The sequence below is a fragment of the Apium graveolens genome, chromosome 2 (assembly GCF_009905375.1).
Source record: "Apium graveolens cultivar Ventura chromosome 2, ASM990537v1, whole genome shotgun sequence".
Taxonomy (NCBI): Eukaryota; Viridiplantae; Streptophyta; class Magnoliopsida; order Apiales; family Apiaceae; genus Apium; species Apium graveolens.
The window spans coordinates 13,649,238-13,675,176 of NC_133648.1; the positions used below are offsets into that span (position 1 = coordinate 13,649,238).

General features: G+C 33.9%; 1 protein-coding gene across 1 annotated transcript; it reads left to right on the forward strand.

The window, feature by feature from the left end:
* The first annotated feature begins 9,796 nt into the window (after positions 1-9,796).
* On the forward strand, positions 9,797-14,252 carry LOC141707000 (putative beta-1,3-galactosyltransferase 2). The gene is made up of 11 exons (XM_074509937.1): positions 9,797-10,280; positions 10,934-11,030; positions 11,133-11,206; positions 11,361-11,575; positions 11,684-11,747; positions 12,096-12,168; positions 12,290-12,410; positions 12,541-12,628; positions 12,810-12,935; positions 13,052-13,161; positions 13,799-14,252. Exons 1-11 carry the CDS (start codon positions 10,168-10,170, stop codon positions 13,945-13,947), a joined length of 1,230 nt encoding a protein of 409 aa, XP_074366038.1. The 5' UTR covers positions 9,797-10,167; the 3' UTR covers positions 13,948-14,252.
* Positions 14,253-25,939: the final 11,687 nt, after the last annotated feature.

Here is a 25,939-nt window from a genome sequence, read left to right on the forward strand (position 1 = left end):
TTTTCTTAAACTCCGCGCCCCACCCAAATGTAAACATTTGGGAGGGACGGAGGGAGTATTTTTTAATTATAATGTTTGCAATTTATTGTTGATGTAGGAGGATTTACGGTATATATCGGTATGATGAATGCGAGAAAAAGCAAAGGCATGATCACGTGGAGTATTGCACGCTGGTTGATGGCATTCTCATGTCATTCCACCAGTAGTATCAAAGCTGGAGAAAGGAAGATTTCATGATCATGCTAAATATTGCATGATCATGTCGTTTTATAAGTCAAATTTTATTTTTAATTATGATTTATTTTTATTTCATTTCAGGATTTTCTATTTCTATATAAACAATTATATAATATAACATACGAATAATCTTTTATTGAAATCAAAACCCTAGAGTTATCTCTTTTTTTTGCCTTGTGGATTCAACCTATTTAAGGATTTCGCATGTAAGAGTCCTTATGAGGATTAACGCTTGCTTATACTATGCTTCCATGTTGCGTCAGTTGGCATCAAAACAGACTTTTATCCCCTCTTTTCATTAATTGATTTAATATGGGAAAACCAGTTACCAGAGAAGATCTTGAAGATGTTATGTCGGCTTTTACCGCGACTCTCAAGACTTTGGCAAACTGGACGACTCCGTTGACGGATAAATTGAATAACAAGAAGAAGTAACGCAAAGGTGAAAGAGAAGATAGTAATTTAGTCCATAGAGGCGGAAAATATTACGTGGGTGAGAATTCTGGCTTGGTTTTAAAGATGGGTAATCGATTCAATGATATTGTAGAGGAGGATATACCAATATTCTACGAGTCTCTAGGATTTGATGAGTTTCTGACTTGGTACATTGATGTTGATAAATTCTCTGATGTTATAGGTATTTCTGAGAGTAAGCAGGTGAACATGGTGGCTATCAAGTTAAAAAGTGTTGCTTATATATGGTGGGATAAACTTGTTATACGGAGAGAGAAACAAATAAAAAGACATGTTAACACATGGCGGAATATGAAATAATTGATGATGGAGAGGTTTTTACTAAAATATTGTCAGCATAAGATGCATATTATGGTTAAACATGATGATGATATAGTTTAAAATTGTGAATTTGATTATCTACACAAAAGTTTGATGATTGTTCTCAACTAAAATTGGGTAGCTTGTTGGGTGAGGAAGGGATAAAAGAGTCTGATTATTTTAATAAGGAACTTTCTTTGGAAGTTTTGAAAGGCGTGGACCTAGTTAAAGAAGGTGCGAGATAATGGGTTCTGAAATTTGTATGTTTATGGATTGTGATGAAATTTATGCGATTAAAGAACTCGACAATGACGAGGCAAGAAAAGAAAATAACAAGGTAAGTCTCAATAGTGTTTATAAAGAAAGAACAAGAACGATATTGAACTACATATTAAAGGTATGCCTAATTCATTTTTGGACACATATAAATTGGTGGATGATTTGCAGCATCAAAACTTACTGCATAAGTTATGCAACGTGAGTCCCAAAACTTTTGAGATTGTGGTTGGATTAGTTTAAGTAGACTCGACATTTTTTCACACGACACGGAAACAAAACATGACACAGAAACACGACACAAAATGACACAAAAATTTCGCGTTTGGTTTTAAATTTTAGGTACACGACACGAAAGTACACGAACACGAAAGTATACGACAAATATTTCTTGTCGGTTTTGTGTTTACCCCTTGGTTACACGACACGAGCTACACGACATAAATAAATAAATAATTAATATATATTAATATACTTTAAAATTCATTATTATTATTATTTTCAAAATTTTTATTGTTTCCAAAATACAATTATTATTTTCACACTACAACTACTATCCATCATTTTTAAAATATGATATTTGGGCTAGGCTGGAACTTGGGCCTGGTGACTTGTGGTTGTGAGTGTACATTACACACAGAAAAAATACACGTCAAAGAAGGGGTTCAGTTGTGAAACAATAGAAGTTCGGTTCTATTATAGAATATGTGTTTAGTTTGACACTAAAATTGGTGGCTTCTGTCATTTTGTATAATTATTAGTTCAGTTGTGAAACGTTTGTTGATTGCTAAAATTATTGATCCTAAAATTGGTGGCTTCTGCTTCTATTGTCTAATTTTAAAATTGGTGATTTTAAATAGTCGTCGTGGTTCTTAACACTGATTTTAAATGATCTTAAGTTCTTTGATGCAAGATGTGGTTGTATAATTATGTGTGGATTCCGTCACGTACTAAAGTCTAGTCTATGGTCTGTTTGTTGTAATTTCTGATTTTCAACTTCTTGGATGCCAAGTCAAAAATCCAATAATTTCCATGCTCGGTGTTTATGTTATAAATCTGGTTGTACTTGAATTGCGATCTACAATAACCTGAGAATGTTGCATATGTACAAATCGGTTGTATGTTGTAATATCCGGGACATAGCGTGTAATTATTTTTATCGATAAATAATTATTATGTGATTAATATGTGATTTTTGGTGAATTATCTGATGATTGGTGTTGATATGTGGATGTTTATATATGGTAAAGTATAGGCATGTTAATTGTATTATGTTCAGAATAAAAAATAGATAATTATGGTATTTTTCTGGTAATTTTTGGAATGTTATATGATTTTATACTAATTTATGAATTTATTAATTATTTTCTGAATAACTACAAAACTATTTTATAAAATCAGGAATCGTCCAACTTCAACCATTTTTACGTTTTTACAACCCGAAACTCTTCGGAAAACTCCTTCCTAACCTAATCTGATAATTCTGGACATTTTCTGTGTTTTGACTTTTTCGATCTGGATTACGGTTTGACCCGTGCGCGTCCCGGCGTAAAATTTTCGATACAATAATCATTTCGATAACATTATCTTCGTACAAAGTGTTTTATAAGAAGTTCGGTCTTGATAATCATCCAAAAGTTTTAATAGTTATCCAAAAGTTTTGATAATTATCCAAAACAGGAGGATGGTTATCTAAAATATTATCCAATCGGATCGTTTTTGCAGTTACTTAGTGGCTAAGTAACTTATTTTTCGATCAATACGATCCAACGCGTATTAATATTCCATAAATATAAATAGCCCTTTTCTTATTTCATTTTATTCGTATAATCATAATTAATCAGTAGAAACCGATAAAATACAGAGAAACCCCCTAAAATCACTGCGTTCTTGAAAATCAAACTCACAAACGAAGGCGTTATCGAATTCAAAATCAAGCGTGCCATATATCAAATCGAAACTCTCGAAAAGTTCTTTCATAATCAATCATCCATTTCAGTGCAGAAATCAAGGTGATTTTATTATTTAATTATTTTAATTCGAATTATTTAATGATTAAAATAGGATATTTTGTTCTTGATGTTGTTTGTGTGATTTGATGCTTGAATCATGTAGATCTTTTCTTCCTGGTCATTTTGGTAAGTTATATGATGAATTTGGAGTTCAATAACATGTAGAAAATTGAGTTTGATTCTCAAAATTAAAAATTAGGATTTATGTGTTTGAATGTTCTTAATTGAAAATTAGGCGTTTCTTTGTTAAGGGTTATTAGATGAAATTGTTGTTACCAGTTTGTAGATCGTTGAAAAACGATTCGAATGGTATATGTTAGATTAACAGAGCGTCTCAGGAAAGTGATGGTCGGAAAAATGACCTCACCGGCGGCGAGATTTTTAGTCGATCGTTCCGGCCAAAATCTGTGTTATTTGAAGATTCTAGTTGTATATTTAGATTCCTGGCGTTGAAACGAACAAACACTGTTAATTTTATAAGTTTTTGGGCAGTCTGTTGCTTGCCGGAAAAGCTTGGCGGCCGCTGTTAATTCCGGACGGCCACCGGAGCGGGGATCGGGGAAGACGACGGGGGAAACTACCGTTTAGTATTCTGAAGTTTCCCTGATTTGCAAATTCAGTATTTTGGTTTTAAAAATCTATAAAATTTAGATTCCCGTTTATTAAAAATTCAAAAATTAGATTTGTGTTTAATAATTTTTAGAAATGGTATTATATTTTCATAATTATTTTCAGAAATTGTTTTTATTTATTTTAAATTCCAAAAATTAAAATTTTTGATTCTGAAAATTATTTTTAATTCTAAAATAAATCTTAATTAATTAATTAATTAATTAATTATAGTTGATAATTAATTATTTAATTAGTCAATTAATTCAAATATTAATTGATTAATTAATTTAATTAATTATTAATTAATTTTAATTAATTATTTAATTAAATTTAATTATTTACTTGGATTTAAAAATTCTGAAAAATAGTTTTGAGCTTTAAAATATTATTTTAAATTATTTTCAAGACTCGATAATTATTATTTAATCATTTTAAAGTCAGATTCAAGTATTCGAACCCTATTATTTTATTATAAAATGATTCGGAGACCCGTCTTAATTGCGAAAAATGTTCAAAAATTCGTATTAAATACCTGAAAAATAATTTTAACCCCGAATCTTCTTTGAAAAATTATTTTGAACGAATATCTTGTTTGATATGTGTTGCATGCTATCTGATTGATGTGGTATATGCCTATGTGGTTATTGTTTGACGGTTTTTACTGTAACTTTCAATCCGTAAATAGGATTTGGGTAAAACGAAGGGTAGATAGAAGTTTATGACGTCTATGTGACGACTAGAATAATATGAGATTGAATATTGAAAGATACTTGTGATGCCTAGCAGAGTAAGCGACACATAGAAAAAGAAAGCCAGTGATCCGTAAATAGAACTGAAGCGTAGAAAGAGAAGGCAAGTGATTGATGAATAGAAGCAGGGTATAAAAAAAGAAGGAAATTGATTGATGAATAAAACTGTTAGATGAGTACAAATAAAGATGGAAATCATCTGTGTTAAGGCAAGTACTTCTGAACCTTTTTCAAGATATATTGCAAATATTTCCAAACTTTCCCATAACATGTTGCTAGTATTCAAATTAAGTCTTGTTTTATATTGCAAGCGCTTTAAACTGTTCAACCTTGAACCCTCATTATATTATTGAACTTGTGCTGTAAGCTTTATTTCTTGTAAACCACCAACGGTTGATTTCCCAGATATTAAACCATGTAAATACAATACTACTTCACAAATACTTACACACCATAAACCAAGTATTGCAACAAAATTTCTTGAGCATACAAAAACTTATACACCCTGAAATACCCTATAACATCAAATATCTATACCCTGTATTATTATTGAACCATTGTTCATCAGATACTTGATTCTTCATCAGGCTTCAAGCCGTTCTTCATATTTACACCTTGATATACCCTGGTGATACATGTGAAATGTTTTATGCTCTGAGATACATGCTTTATCAATGTTAATCATGATTCTGTTTTTATTGAAATACAATGGTTATCATATTGAATTGTTTTAGAATTGGATAATTTTATAAATATGGACCAGATTCGGGGTCGGACCAGATTCGTGGTCGGACCAGATTCGTGGTCGGACCAGATTCGTGGTCGGACCAGATTCGTGGTCGGACCAGATTCGTGGTCAGACCAGATTCGTGGTCATATTAGGCCAATGCTTGCCTTGGATCCAGTATAGAGAGCAGAGCTGTGTGCCTTGCTCGAGGTTAGTGCGTGACTGATCATCAGTCTAACCTTGATTTTTAAAAAAGGAAAGTGAATATCCAATTCTAATCATTGCTTATCAAGAAACTTGATTCCTATGAATCATTTCCAACTGATAATTATTTAACCTCAGTTATTGCTATTATGACTTGCTGAGATAGTTCGCTCACTCTTGCAAATCTGTTTATGTTATTCTAAAGTTGAAAAGGAAATTATTGGTAACGAGGATTCCTTGTCTAGTGTGCGAGCTTGGATTCCAGGTTAAGTTGGATCGAGCTAGCAGGAGCTTATTATTGTAGATGAGTTATGCAAGATTGTAAAAATGACATCATTATCAGTTGTAAATTGAACTAGTTGGGATTTGGTACGATGTAATACAAGTTAAGGTTGTGGTTTATTTTCATACTTTAACCTGTTATCATCCGTGATTGTGCAAAGAAGGGTCAATGCATATAATATTTAATATACAAGTTTATATATTGTGTGTGTGTTGTGAACCCAAAACTTTTGACCCGGATTTGGAGGGCGTCACATATGTACCATATTTCAGGCTTTATATTTGTGCTTGTTGTATCAGTCCATTGAAGTCAAATTCTGCTACTTTGGTGCATTCCTGACTTGTTCTTATTAAGCTTTCTACAACTCATATGTTAATTTTTTTGCCAAGTTCGAGTATCTCCCTGACTTGATTCTCACTACAAACAAGACAACTTAAACTTAAACTCATATGATTTTAAATTATTTGCAATTTAAATTATGGAAGCACGACAGGGGTTCCCATCTTCTGTTAAGAACTTAAGATCATGGACAAAATTGCAGTGTCCGATGATAAGTTCTAACTTCTGATTGGAAGTTTGTAAGCTATTTATAAGTTTTAAAACATGATGCCTCGTTTCAGTTACAATTCATCAGCTATAGCAATAGGATACCATCTATCTATAAAAAAATTGGGGTTACCAGATTGTATAGATGGCTAATGACATTTGCATAATAAGTCTAACAGTTTGATCAACAACTTCGCAAAAAATAAAATAAAATCTAATGAAATTAATCTAAGTAAGAATCCTGCTCTGATTATGTTTTAATATGAATTTAGATTGCAGAAGTCTGCCACCTCTATTACTTAAGTTATCTTTTTTCCTATTTATTAATCCTGATATTTGCTACCTTGTTTTTAGTTCCCATCTTTGTCAAATGCTTTGCTATTTGTATTGTTGTGTTTTGGAAGAATAACTATGTGACATTTGTGGCATTCACAGAAGATATTAAATGAATGAATAAATCATCAGATTGTACTGGTGTAACTACTTTGGTTTAGTCAAAAATAAATGTTAATCCATTATGCAAGAGTTCAAAACAACCAACATTATGCAAGAACTCAAGTCCGACATTTATTCCTTCAGACGTGTGTGTTTCTTTATCTAGTTTCCACCTTTCTGGTTTAGTATTAGTTTCTTAGTTCATTTACTTTTTGTACAAATAATTTATTTAAGGTGGAATTTGTACTTGCAGTGCCTGAAGGGATGAGACTATGCTGTTGAATCAAGATTCTGAAGTTTGTTGTTGTTCTGGAGCTATGGAATTCATATTAATTTATCTTTATATTATGTTTAACCAAAATTTGAACATGATTTTTAAAACTTTAAAATTTCGTGTACTGAATTCGTGTTGTCATGTACCAGTTCGTGTTCATTTCGTGTACATTTCGTTATTTCGTTTTTTTCGTGTACCAATTCGTGTCGTTTCGTTGTCGTGTATATGGAAAGTACACGAAAATTTTTGTGTACTACAGTTCGTGTCGTGTCTACCCGTTTTGAACTCGTGTCATGTTTGTGTAAGAAAACAGGTACACGACTTCAATTCGTGTCGTGTTCGTGTTTACTCCCCAAGTACACGAAACATGAAAGTACACGACACGAATGATTTGCTAGGTCTAAGTTCAAGCATTTATATGTCAATCTTGGAGCGGAGTTCAGGTACAAAGTTTCAATAAGGCTGTTGCCTTTAAAAGTACCATCATGGCGAGATAAACAGCAAGTCGGCGTATTTTTTTATTCTAGATGAGAACTCGATGTCGAGTTCTTTTGAAGTGGAAGATTATGATGTAGGAGGATTTGCGGTACATATCGAGGGTGTGACGAATTCGAGAAAAAGTAAAGGCTTGATCATGCTGAGGACTGCATGATCATGCTAATGAGGACGTAGGACTGCATGATCACGCTGGTTGATGGCATTCTCATGCCATTCCACCGATAATATCAAAGCTGGATGAAGGAAGATTGCACGATCATGCTAAATATTGTATGATCATGTCGCTTTATAAGTTATGTTTTATTATTAATTAAGATTTGTTTTTATTTCGTTTTAGGATTTTTTATTTCTATATAAACAATTCTACGATGTAACTTATGTATACTTTTTTATTGAAATCAAAACCCTATAGATATTTCTCTTCTTTCTTGTGAATTCAAGAATTCTTCCTTGTGAATTCAAGGTATTTAAGGATTTCTCGTATAAGAGTTTATGCGAGAATTAACGCTTGATCATCGTACGCTTCCGTGCTGTGTCAATTTTTTTCTCATAATATTTGTAAAAATACAGTTTAAAATCAAAATAAACTAAATATGCAACTTTTTCTTACATTTTCTGAAAATAAATGAAATTGCTTTCTGTTGCATTTGATTGGACGTTGTTTTGGGTTGTTTCGAGTTGCCAAATAGAAATTCTGCAATTTTTTTTTTAAAAAGACCTACTTTTGTAGATAAAACATTTTAAAAGTAAAATAATGAAACGAAAACGTCGACAGGAAATTGTGGAATTGACGCAGACGCAGACGCAGACGCAGACATTCTTATAAAATGACTATTGATAATGACTAATGAACACAAACAAACACGCACTTAATCCACTAGTGCACAATTCTTAATTATGGCACTGGTACATTAGTGTTCTTGTACCGTATTTAACAACTGCAGTGTGCTTCCAAAACATAAGACAGAAGCATTAACAACATTTCGTTATATGTAATTAGCAAAAACAAGAAAATAAGAAATTGTGAAGTAATAATTGAAATCACTTTTTTTTTTGTAAATGTATAGATTGAGATAATACAATTTATATGTTTGTTATAAACATCAAAACTACTAACTAGACATCACTTGGCTTTCCATTATTTTTTATTAATTATCCAAGTTCATAAACAGCTTTCTTAATTTTGTTTCTTTCAAAAATCATACAAGCTGAAGTGTCACAGCTCACATAAGGCAGGGCTAGGGGTGTACACGGTTTGGCCAACCCGACCAATCCAAACCGAACCGGTCCTATTTCGGCCGAACCAAACCGATTTTTTTCAACCCGATATATAGTTGGGTTGAAAAAATGTCAACCTGATTTAATTGGGTTGGATATGGTTTTCGATAATTTTAAACCAATCCAACCCAACCCGATTAAAATATATATGTACATGCTAATAAGTTAATCCAAAATTATATTTATGCCATTTACATAGATCCATATATCTCTAACTCTAAATGTAACTTATAACCTCCGTGTTCATAGTTCATTTCGTAACAACAATAGATGTTTGATTAGTGTTATATTTTTTGCATTTATGATTCATTCCAATATATAAAGTGTAAGCAATATTATTAGTACTTTTGATGTCGAAAATTAGATGTTTAAGACTATTTAATATGGAGGATTGTAATATTATTTTGAACTATTTTCAAGTGTTTTAAACTTTAAAACCTTATGTTTTATTATAATTTTTTATATTAATTTTGTATATTTATAAACCGATCCAAACCAAACCAAACCGAAGTATACAAATTGGTTTGGGTTACAAATTTAAACAGTTTGGGTTGGGTTGAAATTTTGAAAACCCGAATTAATTGGGTTGGGTTGCTAAATTCTCCCAACCCGTCCAACTCGATCCGTGTACACCCCTAGGCAGGGCAAACACATGGAGACATCACAATGCTTGTTACTTGATGCCTGGATTTAAATTAAACTGCCATGAAATTTAAAATCATTAAATGAAATAAAACAGTTGGATACATTGAATTGCATTTGTGCAAGTGAAGAAACAAATGTTACAGTTACACCATGAATAAATATTTCAATATGGGAGGTTCGTAGAATATGGGACCATTTAGTGAACTGTATGTAGATTACTATAAAGGGCCAGGACAGTTAAGTTGTCCACTCACTTCTGCTAGACTTCTCTTCCCTGCAAAGTCTATATAGAGGGAGATGCACACTTATAGAAGTTTTCACATACTCAAACACACACATATATTTATATGTAGCGGCGGAACCAGAATTTCAAAATAGTCGAAGCTTAACTAGTATATATAGAAAGAGACAGGTAGAGTCAAGAACAATGAAAAGAATTGGATAAAGAGAGAGGAAGGAATAACACTTTTATCTTGTTTGTTTATATTCCTTTCATTTTTTTGTTTTGAAAGCCAGCTTTTAAAAATGAGTTTACTAAATTATGAAAGTTTGAGCTTCTAGGGTGTTATTGGCTGAGTGAGAGAAGTGAGTGTATATATAGAAAGAGATTAGTGAATATGTCTGTGAAGAACAGGGATCAAATATCAAGAAGTAGTAGTGTTATATCTCAAAAATGGACTCTCCTGCTTTGCCTTGGCAGCTTCTGTGCTGGATTGTTCTTCACCAATAGGTTTGTCAACCTATCATTATTATATTTTTGTGTGTGTGTAGTATGTGTATGTGTTATTCTTGTTAATTTTCTTTTCTGAATGAAGTTCCCAGTTCTTCAAGTTGCTTGCTTGCTGGTTATAGGGCCATTCATCAATCTTGCAAGTTGTAAATTTTTCAAGTTACATCTAATATAATCTTAAATTAAATGATTTTTTCCATCAAATTATATACATTCATCATTATAGTAATCTGTGGGATTATAATTTAAAGTTTTGTGGTGCTTTGGAAGGTTTTGTCCCACTAGTCAATGACATATCTTTTCTTTAATTTTCATCTTTCTTTTCGGCCATATGTTCTTGTTTCAAGTCAAAGTAACAACTAACAATGTTAGGTTTCTGATTAATTTATATGTTTACACTTGAATACTAATTTTAGATGATCAATTATTATAATTAAATCATGCTTGATCACAAATTTTCTGGAGAAACTGCCTTAGACTATTAGTTGCAAATGCCAATGTATGTTAGTTACTAATTGTCATGATCTCTTTCATTTTGTTTGCCAAGTGATTTTTTTTTTGTTGCTAAATTGGTCTTTTCGAATGTTGATTTCCTGAGACTAGAATATTGCAATTTTATGATAGTTTGACAGTAAGCTTGATAATTGATGCAGAATGTGGACGGTTCCTGAATTTAAAGGGCTCTCTAGGATTACTGCATTAGAAGCTGAAAGCCTAAAGTTAGTTTCAGAAGGTTGCAATCCAAAGGCAGTGAGTAACTACAATTCTGTGTTTCTCTAAGATAATCAATGTACACAATGATGTTTTCTTGAGTGCTATCTACTTAGTCATCTGATAGGATAGTTTCTGCAGTTGCAGGAGAAAGATGTGAAGCGTGAAACCGAAGATCTATTAGGGATGGTTTCTAAAACAGATAATGCTATACAGTAAGTTCTCCCATTTTTAGTGGTTCAAGTCTTATTAGAGGCATGGACCAAGTATATAAATTTCTGTAATCGGCCAAATTTATAACAGCAGGATTAGTTAAGTTTTATAGCCTCAATGTAACTTTAATCATAATTTAGGACATTTTGAATGCAGGACACTGGACAAAACTATATCAAATTTAGAAATAGAGCTAGCTGTGGCTAAAGCAGCCCACGAGTCTATTCGTATTGGTTCTCCTCTATCAGAAGATTTAAACATTACTGGACAGTCGCCTGGTAGAAGAAAATATCTTATGGTAATTGGAATCAATACTGCTTTTAGCAGCCGGAAAAGAAGAGATTCAATTCGTGCCACATGGATGCCACAAGGTTCATGATTAATACCTGCTTCATTTTCTGGTGTAGCTATTGGATTATAATTACTACAGCTTGGTAATATATTTTCTTATCAAGACCTCTTTTGCATTTAAAATGTAGGTGAAAAACGGAAAAAGTTGGAGGAAGAGAAAGGCATTATCATTCGTTTTGTCATTGGCCACAGGTGAGTAGCAAATATTTGAATGCCTATCTCAATTCGGAACGTACTTGATAAAATATTATCTCTAATTCCAGAGCTTTTCTGTTATAAGCTGAAAAAATGAATATTAAGGATCCCATAATCTACTCACAAAAAAAAGCGTATGACTCACTTATGGCCTCATGTATTGTGAAAGTAATGTCTGCATCTTAGATCATTTTACTGAAGGTTGAATTTCACTACACCAAAAACTGTTAGAATGCGAAGTCTGATAATACTTAAAAACTCAATTTATCTACTATGAATTCACAAAAATACGAATGTGGCTTTCAATGTTATGAGATTGATTCGATTAACTAGTTAAATTTTCAGTGCCACAGTAGGGGGTATACTAGACAGAGCTATTGAAGCAGAGGGGAGAAAGCATGGAGATATATTGAGACTGGTAATACTTCATTTCTTATTCTTGCATTATTTTGTATATCTTCTGCACAACTCAATGCCTATTAAGTTTTACCATTTACAGCTTGAATAACAATAAATTTATGTGAATTCCATATGGGCAGGATCATGTTGAGGGGTACCTTGAATTGTCAGCCAAAACAAAGACATATTTTGCTACAGCTGTATCTACATGGGATGCAGAATTCTATATCAAGGTTGACGATGATGTCCATGTAAATATAGGTAAGCCCTTCTTTTTTAGAAAATGTATCACATGCCTGTCTCGCAAATATTTAATTTCTAAGATCTCTGATATCTGTAAGGCTGTAATTGTTTGTCCTCTTAATTCAGCTTCATTTCATTGTCTTTGCAGCAACACTAGGAGAAACTTTAATTAGACATCGCAAAAAGCCCCGAATATACATTGGATGCATGAAGTCTGGTCCAGTCCTTGCCCAGAAGTACGTCAATTTGTGCTAAACATGCTAAAGTGTTTAATGCTAAAATGCAGATCACTAATTCTAATCTAGAAGATACTACTGTCTTGGTGAAAATTATCACAAATTCTACTGATCGAAATGCTGATATTTACTAATCCTAATTTACTATCGTTTAATCAGTTACCTGATTTTAATCGTACAGGGGAGTGAGATATCATGAACCTGAATACTGGAAATTTGGGGAGGCAGGAAACAAGTATTTCCGACATGCAACAGGACAATTATATGCAGTTTCAAAAGATTTGGCTACTTATATTTCAGTAAATCAGTAAGCTTTACTTTTCATTTGTGTGTAAAAATAACAAAAAACTACTTTAAGAAATTAACATTAGCTGACTCTGACTTGATGGCTTCTGACATTCAACATGTTTAAACTTATCTCAGGCATGTGCTACACAAGTATGCAAATGAAGATGTTTCTCTGGGAGCATGGTTCATTGGTCTTGATGTGGAGCATATCGATGACCGAAGACTTTGTTGTGGCACTCCACCTGGTAAACTAAACCATTATATTGATTATGCATTGTTATCGACATGAATTTTAGTTTCAAATTTCCATTATCAATCTTTAACTGCTATGATACCATGTCAAGGAACCAGTTACTCTAAAACCTCAAGGTTGACCCTTTCCAGGATCCTATATTACTCTAACATGCTTAGTAGTCATTTTTCTAGGACAGTGGAGATACAACTTTAATTAGAGTCAAAAGTACATCTGTAAAGTAATCTTGTGGCTGGAGAAAACAAGAGTTCTCCAATTAGTTAGAAGTTTGGTGATTGAGATTCCCTTAATGGGACACATTCTATCTTGGCCACTTATGCAAACACTCATTTATAACATTGAGTCATTGACAACTACACTACCGGCTCTTTTAAATGGAGTATTCATAAGGTAACTAAACCTTATATGCCCTACTCACTTATTGATTCTTCCACTGCATCAGTAATTCCACAACTACAACTCTACAAGCCCATATGTTTATAGAAGTGGGGTTCCATATCATCAATAATGAATCTTTCACATTTAAAGTACGCTGAGAAATTATATGACAATAATTATAGGAAGCGGATCAACTACCGAATTAAATTATTTTACGTAACCAATCTTGTTGTGTTATTTGTTATGTGCAGACTGTGAGTGGAAGGCGCAGGCAGGCAATGTTTGTGTCGCTTCATTTGACTGGACATGCTCTGGTATATGCCGGTCAGTTGACAGGATTAAGGATGTTCATAGACGGTGTGGTGAAGGTGAGGGCGCTGTGTGGAAAGCAGCATTTTAGGAAACAATCGCAACTTAAAGTTCTTGCTACAGTCCTTATGGAATATTTAGACAAGCGCTACTCGTGCTAGTGTTAAGTTACTCTGGACTTTGAAAAGATAACATGTAATAATATACACGGTGAGGGAGGAAGAGAAAAAGAGGCAGAGCGCCCTTGCTACGCAAATTGACCGAAAGGCGGTTAGAAATGCAAGCAAGTGGTGGCCACCATAGTATTTTTGCTACTTGTAGAGGACCATAATGTAAGTCACATTCAATGGTCACTGAGCTCATAATAAATAATTCTGTTTCTTTGCTTCTTCCATCTCTGTTTGGAATTGATCAGTATCTGAATTTAAGCATCTCTAGTGGAATTTACATATGAAATTAAAGCTTTCAAGATCCCTGACATTGATACAAATGAAACTTGTGAGTTGCAACTACAAGCACCTTTATTTGAATGAGTGTTTGGTTTAAGATATTAGAAAAATAAGTTCTTGTTCTTGGGAAAAAGGCAACAATGTAGTAATTTTTCGAAAGGTAAGTACTTATATTTCCAAAATCGGTCTTTCTAAGCTTAGATCAAACACTCTCTAAGTTTGTTAGATGGTGTTTTAGGTGGACTTGGGGAAGGGCAAGGGCAGTATGAAGGCAGGTTTTAATAGTTGAGCTACTTTGTCTAGGGTGGCATCACAAAGTTAGGTAGCATGTATATCAAGTACCTGCAATTTACAAGTTGTAACACTAGGAAACTAAGAAGTCTTCACTCAAGGGTTAGGTTATTGGTTAGTGCCCAAACTTTGACAAAGGGTCATAAGTTCCTACTCAGTCCGTCCCAATATATATATGTTTCCTCTTTTGACTTTCGGTACTGTTCACGGTAAGCGATTGACTACTAATTTACATCTATGCGTGATCTCTTTGAATTCATATTTATCAGTACTTTAATAAGTGAAATTTTTATATTTAATACTAATACGAATTTAAAGATATTAACCATGTGCATTGGCAAACGTGTGCAATACAAATATGAAATGTTTCCAGGAACGGAGGGAGTATTATTTTGCACACTTCAAAGTGTTACATCAATTGCCAAAGACTTACTGATCATTGAATATTACTTTTTCTTAGTCATGAAGAGTTATAACATTAAATTTAGCCAAAAAAAAAGAGTTATTACATACAGTAAATTGTTCTTCTCCTCTACTAATTTTTATTCCAAGAAAGTTATAATTAATATTATAAAAAAAAATGGAATTGAAAGTGGTTGGGCTTTTAAGAATTGGACACGTGTGGTTTTTTTTTTGAAATCAAACTAAAATATATATAATTATTCTCAAAAATTGTAATGATTCACATCTTACCTGGATCAGAATTAAATTTTCCTTTTAAATTTGAAGGTTAAAATGTTTTCTCTCAAAATTAAGTTTCAATCGGACTTTGAGTTTTGAACAAAATATTTTTAAAAATTACATTTTGATGTTGAATGTAGCTCCGGTTAATTAGATTCAGTCAAAATGTATCTACCTCCTTTTACAAGTCTAATATATATTAATATTAAAAAAAAATTGGTGTGGTATACAAATGCGATTTAAATCAGTAAATTCTAGTCCTCATCTCTGTCCAAAAAAATATGACAAAATGGTGGGAAAAACAGTATGATTTAATATATTTTTTCATAATAAATTGATAAATCTAGTTATGGCCGACACCCATAAAATCTCAGAATACACATTTAAATATAAAAGAAGGCACTTCTAATGCTAGAAGATTTATTTTAATACTCTCAATTAGTAATTATATGAATTGGAAGTGTATTTTTATGCAAGCACAAGACTAACAGATTCAATTTAATAATAAAGTGAAAGTTAAGATAAGTTGAAATATCAAATGAAACAAAAAACCATAATGAATTGGGAAAAAAAATTAACAAGACACACTAGGCCAGCTATATGGGCTCCGAAGCAAATTTAGGCCAATTTAAACTAGCCCAACACTCAATAACAACTTAACACCATTCCGGGCCTTTCTTAACATATGTAACCGAATCTACACATAAATACTAGTTCTATATAGGCCTATGTAACAAGTAAAAGATGCTAGAACGTGAGCCTCTTGTTTAAATTCAGACAATAACAAGTAAAATGACTATTCACAAACTGCATATACATTTCAAATCTCAAGACGTTTACGAAAAAGACCTAACACTGAGAAAGGTAAAAGAAAGAACAGCTAGAGTATATGACATGATAGTTTGAAAAATTTGCACCCCAAGTTACCCCAAAATAACATGAAACAGTTCAGCTGTATCAAAAAATTTGTAGTACCTTCAGAAGAAAGAGTAGAAATTTGGAGGAACAACACGTGATATTGGCACGGCTCAATCAAAAAGCAAAGTTCCGAATATTTTGAACACCACTTTTTTATTGAACCGGACCAATATCCCGTTTGGCTACTCCTTGCGTCAAACGCTTCCTCTATATTTAAACCTAAATCTTTTACTAGAACTAAAGTAACATCCACGTACATCTTACTCTCTTTAGATATACTTGTCTCGTTTCACACACACCGAATATCTTATCAAAGGGAAATACTAACAAAAAGACTAAGAAAGGTAGAAGGAAATGGTTTGTTTGAATGCAGGAAAATGAGAGAAAAGGAGAGGTGATCAAGAAGATGTGAGAAGACTGACCAACAAGTTGAAGAAATGAGGGTGATAAAAAGAATGGAAAAAATAAGCAATAAATATTTTCAACTACCCATTAACAAAAGAAGTTGGGAATATTAATTTAAGGAGACTCAGAGGGACAAAACTGGAGCTTTAAATACACTGCATTTACTGGTGATGGGTAGAAGGGGCAGAGGATGTTTGGTTTACTTGTGTCTTTTTTCTGCTTCTTCTTTTCTTGAGCATTCAAATCTTCAACTAATTGACACTTCTTTTTATACCCTGCATCATTCAACTACACTTCCATTATGGTGAGAGAGTTGTTCAACACATCAAGTATCAGGTTACGTTTCATTTGTTTCTTGACTGTGCTCTGGTCTGTTACACCACAATTTGTCTTCCGAAAATGAAATACATTACATTTCTGATCATATTCAAGTAAACTCAAACTAGTAGTACATAACAAAGAATATATACTGTTTTTTCGATTTTTGTCCTGAAATTTAATAACAAAGAATATATAAATCTAAATTAATAAGGTTTTGCTAAACAAGTCACTTGGTCACATTTAGATAAATGTTAGTAGTATTTTCGAATTTTGTATTATATATACTGTTTATAATCAAAATAAGTTCGAATCGTGATAGATATTGTCACTTAGCTCAGATAATATCAGGGCCATCTGCTTCTTATAATCCAGAAATCAGTTCATCAGAACGATTTCTCATATGTATTAATCTGGCACAGAACAAGAGGAGCTCCCTCTTTATCAAGGAGTAATTGAGATCTCTGTTGCTTCGTAATACACAAAGACCGATAATACTTTGCGTGCTGTTAAATCTATCTCAATTCTCGAACCATAAAATCTGATTATTCTCTCTCTATCACTCATCAGTATGTGAAGCACGACAGCACTAATTTCACCCCCCTCCAAACCCATTTATTCTCATCCATAATGATATGGATTCTAGCGTGCATTACAATACTTTCAAGTCATTTACGTCTATAGTTTCAAAATAATTGTCCACTTTTGAAAGAAAAACTGTTTAAAGATAGTTGTACACTTTTGAGAGTGAACTACTATGAATAAGTTTCGTTAAATGTAAACATAAATAAAATGGACTTGGACATTTTTTCTTTGTAATGATCAATCATAAAATGCCATTCAACTTCAACATGCCTGTAAAGTATTACAAAGTTTATAGGACAATCTCAATCCCCTCAAAGCTTATTGAAACTTACATGCCGTTCACAAGAACAACATCAGAATAATCTTACCGCAAGAAAATTGTCCGAGAATCCAAAAAATCACGAATAATGTTCATTTGGAGAACTTCTTCTTGTACTGTCTCTTGACCCATTTGATACCAAGGGACGTTCCAGTTTTCATCTTTTTAGCACTAAAAATCGCAACTGTCTTGGCTTTGACTATACCTGTTGAAGCTGCTGCTTTCACCCCTTCCATCTTCTTGCTTTTTGATTTTGCTCCCCCTAGCCTTGTTTTAGGATTAGTCTTTTCATTGTCATCATCGTAGCCTCCTGAACCCCATTGATCAGCCCATGTTTTGTTTTCCATTTTTTCCCTACATCAATCAAAAAAATATTATAACACAACCCCACCACTCCGAATCAGCCCATTATGCAATTTACACTTTCAAAACTATAAAACAAACATTTTTATATTGTTGTCCGAGTCACCATTTATCAAGGAAAAATGGGAGAATCATCGTTAACTAGGATAAGGTCTACGTACATGTACATCTAATATTATTCATAATCACAATATATCTTAGAGCAATTCCAAGAGTTGTTTAACAAACTCCTAAATAAACTACTATTATATGCACTCTTAAGTCATTTATCATGACCCAACTTCAACAATCCTCCTCAATTAAGCTCTAATTGTTTTAAAAATAGTTATATGTACACTAAGCTGTGCCACAAGTAATGAAAGGGCTGATCAGATTTTAGCGGGCAAGTACTATATATTAATATTCTCTCTATCCCATTGAATTCTCTACATCAGTTTTTGGCACGTTTTTCAAAGTTCATTTAAAATATAACTCTATTATATTTTTTTAATTTTTTTTTCTGTATAAAAGTTTTATGTTTAAACTTTTATTCAAAAAAAAAATTAAAAAATATATTACGAAACTATCTTTTATAAAGGTCTCGAAATACGTGCAAATAATAAACGTAGAGAAATCAACGGCACAGAGGTAGTAAAAAATTGGTTGAGGAAGCGTTATATGCTCCTCAATAAAGACGAAGGTTTTGTTAAAATATGACTCAGGAGGGAGGATAGAGTAGCACTTGGAGTTCTTACACTCTTCAAAACTGAATTCGAGTCGATATTTATCAAGGAAAAATGGCAGAATCATAATCATCGTTAACTAGATAATGTCGACTTACATTTGCACTTTTCAAAACCACCTTACACTCTTCAAACCTGAATACAATATATTGGGCTCAAAACTCTAGTGTGATACGCCGGTGTGTATAAAAATCAGTATTCTTATCACTTGTAAAAATTATACTCCTAATTAATCATTATTTGTCAGGTTAGAATATTTATTACTAAAAAAGGGTAAAAAAGAATGAAAACTAATTATTTCTCAACTGTATTCTCCCTATTTTTCGTTTCTCTACTCTCCTAATTATCATCCATCCGTATCAAACTCCAAAAGCACTCCATAGACCATAAGAGACTAATTAAAAGGAGATGATTAAAGGATTGAACTAGAAATTAGATACATAACACACAGATCACTGATACAGAGTTACAATGAACAAAAAGAATTAAATCAGAATAAACTAATGTAATACAATTCGATATAAAATTTTATTCAAATCACTAAACAAATAATTAAGAAGGTTAACAATGTTGCTAATTTAAACAGGTGCAGAGAGAGTGAGGTACCTTGTCAGTTGATTAGCTTAATCACGGCTTGATTAAGATTTTGTTGATTACCCGAATCGATGTAAATATTGTACAGTGCTCACATGCGCCTCTTATACTGAAACAACGAGGCTCATGTAAACATGAACGTATAAATTAATTTTTTCCCTTTCAAAATAGAAATATACAGGTTGATTACAGCTGTTTTCCTTTGTGTTTTGGGTTCATATTCCTTATTAGTCTACTTTCCCATCGTAATTAGTATTCGATTTTCTACCGTGCATTATTTTTATTTTTAAATTTTTTGTGTAACATAATATTGGGTCCATAAAAAAAAAACTCGACAAAATTTCAAATCCAAATTGAAATTATTGGGCCAGCCCATCTCCAACCAAAAGTTATCAGCGCTTACTAATACCACGAAGGAAAATTGCGACAAAAAATATCTAATTTGGCCATTTAACCCGGCACCCATTTTCACATTGGTTAACTTAAAATTTTCCTTTTTTTTGTGTGTGTAAATATGTATTTTACAAAAAAATTGAAAAAAAATTGGTTGAACTATCTTGTTTGATAAAACGTAACTCACATACCCAGTATGAAAAAACATATTTTAGCTTAAAAAAAATAAAATTATGTCAAATGCCAAGTACGAGATAGCGTATTTCAACTACTCTGAAAAAATATCTCGTAGGTATTCTTGGCCATATATCTCAAATTTGATTTTTAGGTCACATATTTAAAAAAATATGATAATTTTGGTATCTGTCAAGGAACCAGTTACTCTAAAACCTTAAGGTGTTAGAGAATGACCCTTTTCAGGATCATATATTTAACACTCCCTCTCACTCGAAAGCCCATTTATGGGTCGAATAGTGGAACACCGGCGCCCATCTTTGGGGCATTAATTGTCTTTAGTGTCCACATTAAATTGTGAGAATGTTGGGGGTGGCTGGGAATCGAACCTTAGTTCTCCCGCCAGCCTAAGCTCTGATACCATGTTGAGTAAACAGCTCATCTAAAACCTTAAGGTGTTAGAGGAAGGCCCCAATAGGATCATATATTTAACACTCCCTCTCACTCGAAAGCCTATTTATGGGTCGAAAAGTGGAACACCGACGCCCATCTTTGGGGCATTAATTGCCTTTAGTGTCCACATTAAATTGTGAGAATGTTGGGGGTGGCTGGGAATCGAACCTTAGTTCTCCCGCCAGCCTAAACTCTGATACCTTAAGGTTTTAGATGAGCTGGTTACTCAACATGGTATCAGAGCTTAGGCTGGCGGGAGAACTAAGGTTCGATTCCCAGCCACCCCCAACATTCTCACAATTTATTATGGACACCAAAAGGCAATTAATACCCCAAAGATGGGTGCCGGTGTTCCACTCTTCGACCCATAAATGGGCTTTCGAGTGAGGGGGAGTGTTAAATATATGATCCTATTGGGGCCTTCCTCTAACACCTTGAGGTTTTAGAGTAACTGGTTCCTTGACATGGTATCAGAGCTCAGGCTGGCAGAGGACTCATGTTCGATCCCTGCCACCCCCAATATTTCTCACAATTTATGAGGGACACGAAAGGCTAATTTATACCCCAAAGATGGGCGCCCGTGATCCACTCTTCGACCCATAAATGGGCTCTCGAGTGAGGGGGAGTGTTAGAATAATATAAGATCCTGTAAAGGGCCATTCTCTAACAACTTGAGGTTTTAGAGTAACTGGTTCCTTGACAGTATCACCCAAAAATTGTATTGAAATCTTCATTAGCTTTTGTTATGGGATAGCATAAGTCAGATTTTCAGGAAGAATTAAGCGACCCGTTTAGATTATGAGATTTCAACTTAGTCGATGGCTAACGGGAATGACAATAAAATAATAATCTAAAAATATAACTAAACCTCATTTCAATTTTCGTAAACCGGGTTGCAATCTCATGAGTTAAACGATCCTTAAAAATAAAATGGTTCTGACAGTATATGATTTGTAAAAAGCCCAACTTCCAAACCATTGTCAAGCCCAACTCCAGAACAAGGCCAGCAAGGTCCAAATTGCGTAAAAGGTCCACACAACAAATAAGGTCCATAATATGTGGACATGTATGAGCAAGACAACACGGAAAGGGACAAGACAAGGTGCAAGACAAAACAAAAAGGGACAATACGTTAACACACGCAGAAAACTAATACAAGCACATGATCTAGACATCATGACAAATACAACTGACATAAGGTCGACATCAACCCCCGACCAAGATCCTTATTTATAGCCCTTGTTCCCCACGTGGACAAGATGTCATGTGCGCATGTGCCTATATATACCCCATAGTCACTTCAATGCAGGGGTTCACAAATTCAATACATTTCTACTACATTTAATTTCTAATAAGTTTGTTCTACCTTCTTTCTACTTCCTCTTTCTAAGAACTACACACACAATCATATACTTATATTGACTCTCTTCTACCGGATACTTATTCTCACGCCGGAGGTGCTTACGGGGTCATAACCCCCGCTGGAATTTTTGTTTCAGGGAGCTTGGAGGTGACAAGGTCAACAAGATCACAAGGTCAACAAGATCAACAAGGTCGATAAGATCAACAAGGTCGATAAGATCAATAATATCGACGGAATGAACTAGCCCAACAAGCCCAACACACATCTATTCTAGCATAAAACTAAGGAAGTAGAGCTCGACAGTAGAACGACTTATCATTTGATGCTAGAAGGAGGGGACTTCCGCACGCTCTCCAAACTATCGTCCAACCAGCCCTTCTCATCCGATGGAAAAATCACCCATCAATACTCTACAAGCTCATCTATGGATTGGTCCAACATGAGACCTGTAACATGTAATTTTTCTCAACAACAAGGTCCTGTCGTGCAGGAGATTGGTGACCCTAGTCACCCCAACTATGTCCGAGTTCGTAATACAAACATGGACTCAACCCTCAATACTTCTCGCACAGCCCTCGAAGATCTTAGAAACATGATCAATCAAAACCCAGAGGTTAAAGCTGGCCGAACAGCTCGAGTCCAAGAAAGAAGGCCCGTGGCCTTAAACCTGCAATACTTGACACAACAACAAGTCCAATAGATGAGCGCTCAACAAAAGGACGCTCTCATTGCGTTCCTTTAGTCTATGGTACAACCAACCCTGGTCATACAGCCTCTCGTCAATTCGAATGAGAAGAATATAAAGGGAACTCAAGGCACTCTCGTGCCCCTCCCATACCACAAAGATCAAGCATCTACAGTCACCTCCGATCCTCGCAAGATCCAGATCACTCAGGGCACAATGGTGATCATCATAGAGATGCAATATGGTCTCATTGTAGGAGAAATCATGGGTATGACTTGAGACACCAACTTGAGGATCGGCGTCATTAGAGACGTGCAGGATTCGAGCAACCAAGAAACATGTAGCAGAGTCCCCCGAGAGGTCCCAGCCCTCAAAGACGCAATGAACTAGTAACTCCCCCTTGGGAGAGAATGCATGATACAAGAGTTGGACTCAGAGCCGAACAACTTACGGAGCAAAATGCCAGCTTTCAAAGATAACTCGACCAACTCCATAAGAAAGTTGACGGAGACCCCAACTTCAAAATAATTGAGTCTCCATTCACAATGAGGCGGGAAGCACAACCCCGGGACAAGAAGGCAAAAGATCCTCAACTAAGATTTTACAACGGGGATAAGAACCCAGAAGATCATACCCAATTTTTCGATCAATAGATGGCGCTTTACGATCATAAAGACTTAACTAAGTGTCGATTATTTGCATCCACCCTTGAAGGACATGCCCAAAAATGGTTCTCCTTACTAACTTCAAGAAGCATTGATACATGGATGGAATTCAGAGCTGCTTTGCTTCGTAGGTTCCGCGCGAATCGCCTGCATGACATCTACATTGTCTCACTTGAAGGAATTATTCAGGAAAAAAGAGAAAGCCTTGTTGATTACATTCTTCGCTTCAAAAGAAGAAGTAAATCGTGTCACTTCTTTAGAGTAAGGTGAAGCTATTAGTGTGTTTAGACGTGGTCCGGATTCTTATGAATAAAAAGATTATGTTTTTGATCTGATCCGCAAAAACCCCAAAGACTTAGCCAAAGTCTATGCGATGGCATCTGAATACATCACAGAGATAACACACTTCAATCTATGAGGCTTACGTGACAAAGAGAGCACTACGAAGTAAAGGGTGATCAACACACTCCCAAAGAATTCAACGACCATCAAAAGGACTAGAAACATAAAAATAATGGTTCTGGCCATTATAACCACACTGCCCATGATCATGCTCTGCATTGCGTTTCCCAAACCAACAGGGATGCCCGATATCAAGCTTATAATGCACCTAAGTTGCTTCCGAAACCAAATACAAAATGGACAAGGTTCAACCAAAGCACTATGGTCATGCTCCAAGAAATTAAAGGCAAACCATTCTTTGAGAAACCAAGGCCTATGACGGCCCCAATCAGTAGCAGAGATCAAACCAATTTTTATTTTATCATGAAGATGATGGACATACAACCAATGATTGCGTATTCTTTAATTACTGCAACGACTGGAATTTTCGTGATATATGTATTTGAATAAAATATAGTTTTATGTTATAATTGTGGATTATGTGGAATTTTGGGTATAAAATATTAAGTTATAAAATTTTGTGGTTAATGTGAAATTCTGTGAAATAGTATTAAAGAATGGGCAAAGTTTCATTCCAGTTTGATAAGTCAACTAAGGGCTTAAGTTATGATTGTCGGGCCGTCAAGTAGAACAAAACCCGTTATTCATAAGATGGATTAAAAGAGAATTATGTGCTAAGGTGTATAGATAATTGTGATGACTAACATTATGCGAATATGTGTTATTTGTAAGTACGTGTGTGAATTTGTAAATTCGTGAGCTTTAAATATTTTTATAAGGATTTATTTGATTTAAATAAAGATTTATTATTCCTTATATATTTTTAAAAAATTATTAAAATGCGATCAAGGTGTGAGATTTGTTTTGTTATCTCTAAATTAGCCCAAGGGACTTTTTAAAAATGATAGGTGGAATTGTTTGAAGTTTTTGATATTTTAAAATAATTTTATTGAGTTTACTTCTATTATTTGAGATTTATTTATAAAATCCATAGTAATTAATCCGTTCGCTTAAAAATTATTCCGAAAATTCAGGGAGAGAGCTAATTTTGTATTATTTTCATTAAAAATAGATTTGTGGAATTTTCGGGTTCTATAAAGTTGTTTTTAATATTTAAATCCTTTTATAGTATTTTGATAATAAAAGAAAGAGATACAAATGGGCAATTACCCTTTTGCCCCTCCGCTCCCTTATAAATACACCCTCCTGCCTCCCCCACCTTCTTCTTCTTCTTCTTCTTCTTCTTCGTCTTCTTCTTCGTCTCTCTCTCTCTCTCTCTCTCTCTTCCCCTCTCTCTCTCGCGAAGTCTCTCTCTCTCTCTCTTGCATGCAACATCAAGAACTAGTTGGGTTTCAAAGATTTTACCATCAAAATTCATCTTTTCCAATCCTATACACTACACTCTTTTGCATGTAAGTCTTTGATCAAGTTCTACAAAACCCTCTCTTAGAATTTATTCAAGAAAATACAATTTCTTGATGTGGATTCAAAGGAGTGCATAATACACCAGTTTTTTGTGGCTTGGAGGTCTAAAATTCGAAGGGAGACCCTTGCATTGGCACCCTCAAATTTGACCACCACCGAACATGACAAAATGGGAGCCGGTGGGTTTGTTTAAGTTTGATTCTCAACTTGGTTTAGTATAAAGATGATGTAATATAAAGTGCATGCTACTTGATTAGTGTTTGATTGGATTTTTGGTGCATAAATCAAGTTATATATATAAGGTTGAATAAAATGATTTTTGGAAATTAATTATATGATTAGTTGAGTAGGTGTGAATGCATGTCATTAAAAATGGATGCATGTTGATTTCTAAAAGTTTCATTCGGTTAGATCAAGCTTTGGTTCAATTTTTTTTGATAAAAATGTAAGGAGATGAGTGGTAAGGGTGATTGATGCTTGAGTAGTCTAATATCAATTGATTTAGGATTGTGTAGAAGCTAAGAGCTCTTTGTATATTAAAATTTTGGAGTTTGGTCGAATTAGGGAACCCTTTTGGTTCGAATTTTTATAAAAAAATGGTGGAAAAGAATGGTTTAAAGGATGGTTAAAATTATATATATTTTGAATCATGCATGGTAGCTTGTTTGGTTTTAAGAAGTCGAATTGCATGATCAGTGCTGAATGATTATGTGATTTACGAGATATGCTAAGTTTGATTTGCATGCAAAGTAATAAGTGCTTAATGTTGTGTTAATCGAAAAGATTTGTATTCGAATTTAAAAGAACTAATAACTCGAGTCGTGTATTGTAGTTCGATTCATTATGTTAAGTCAATAGTTGTTAATCGTATAAATTGA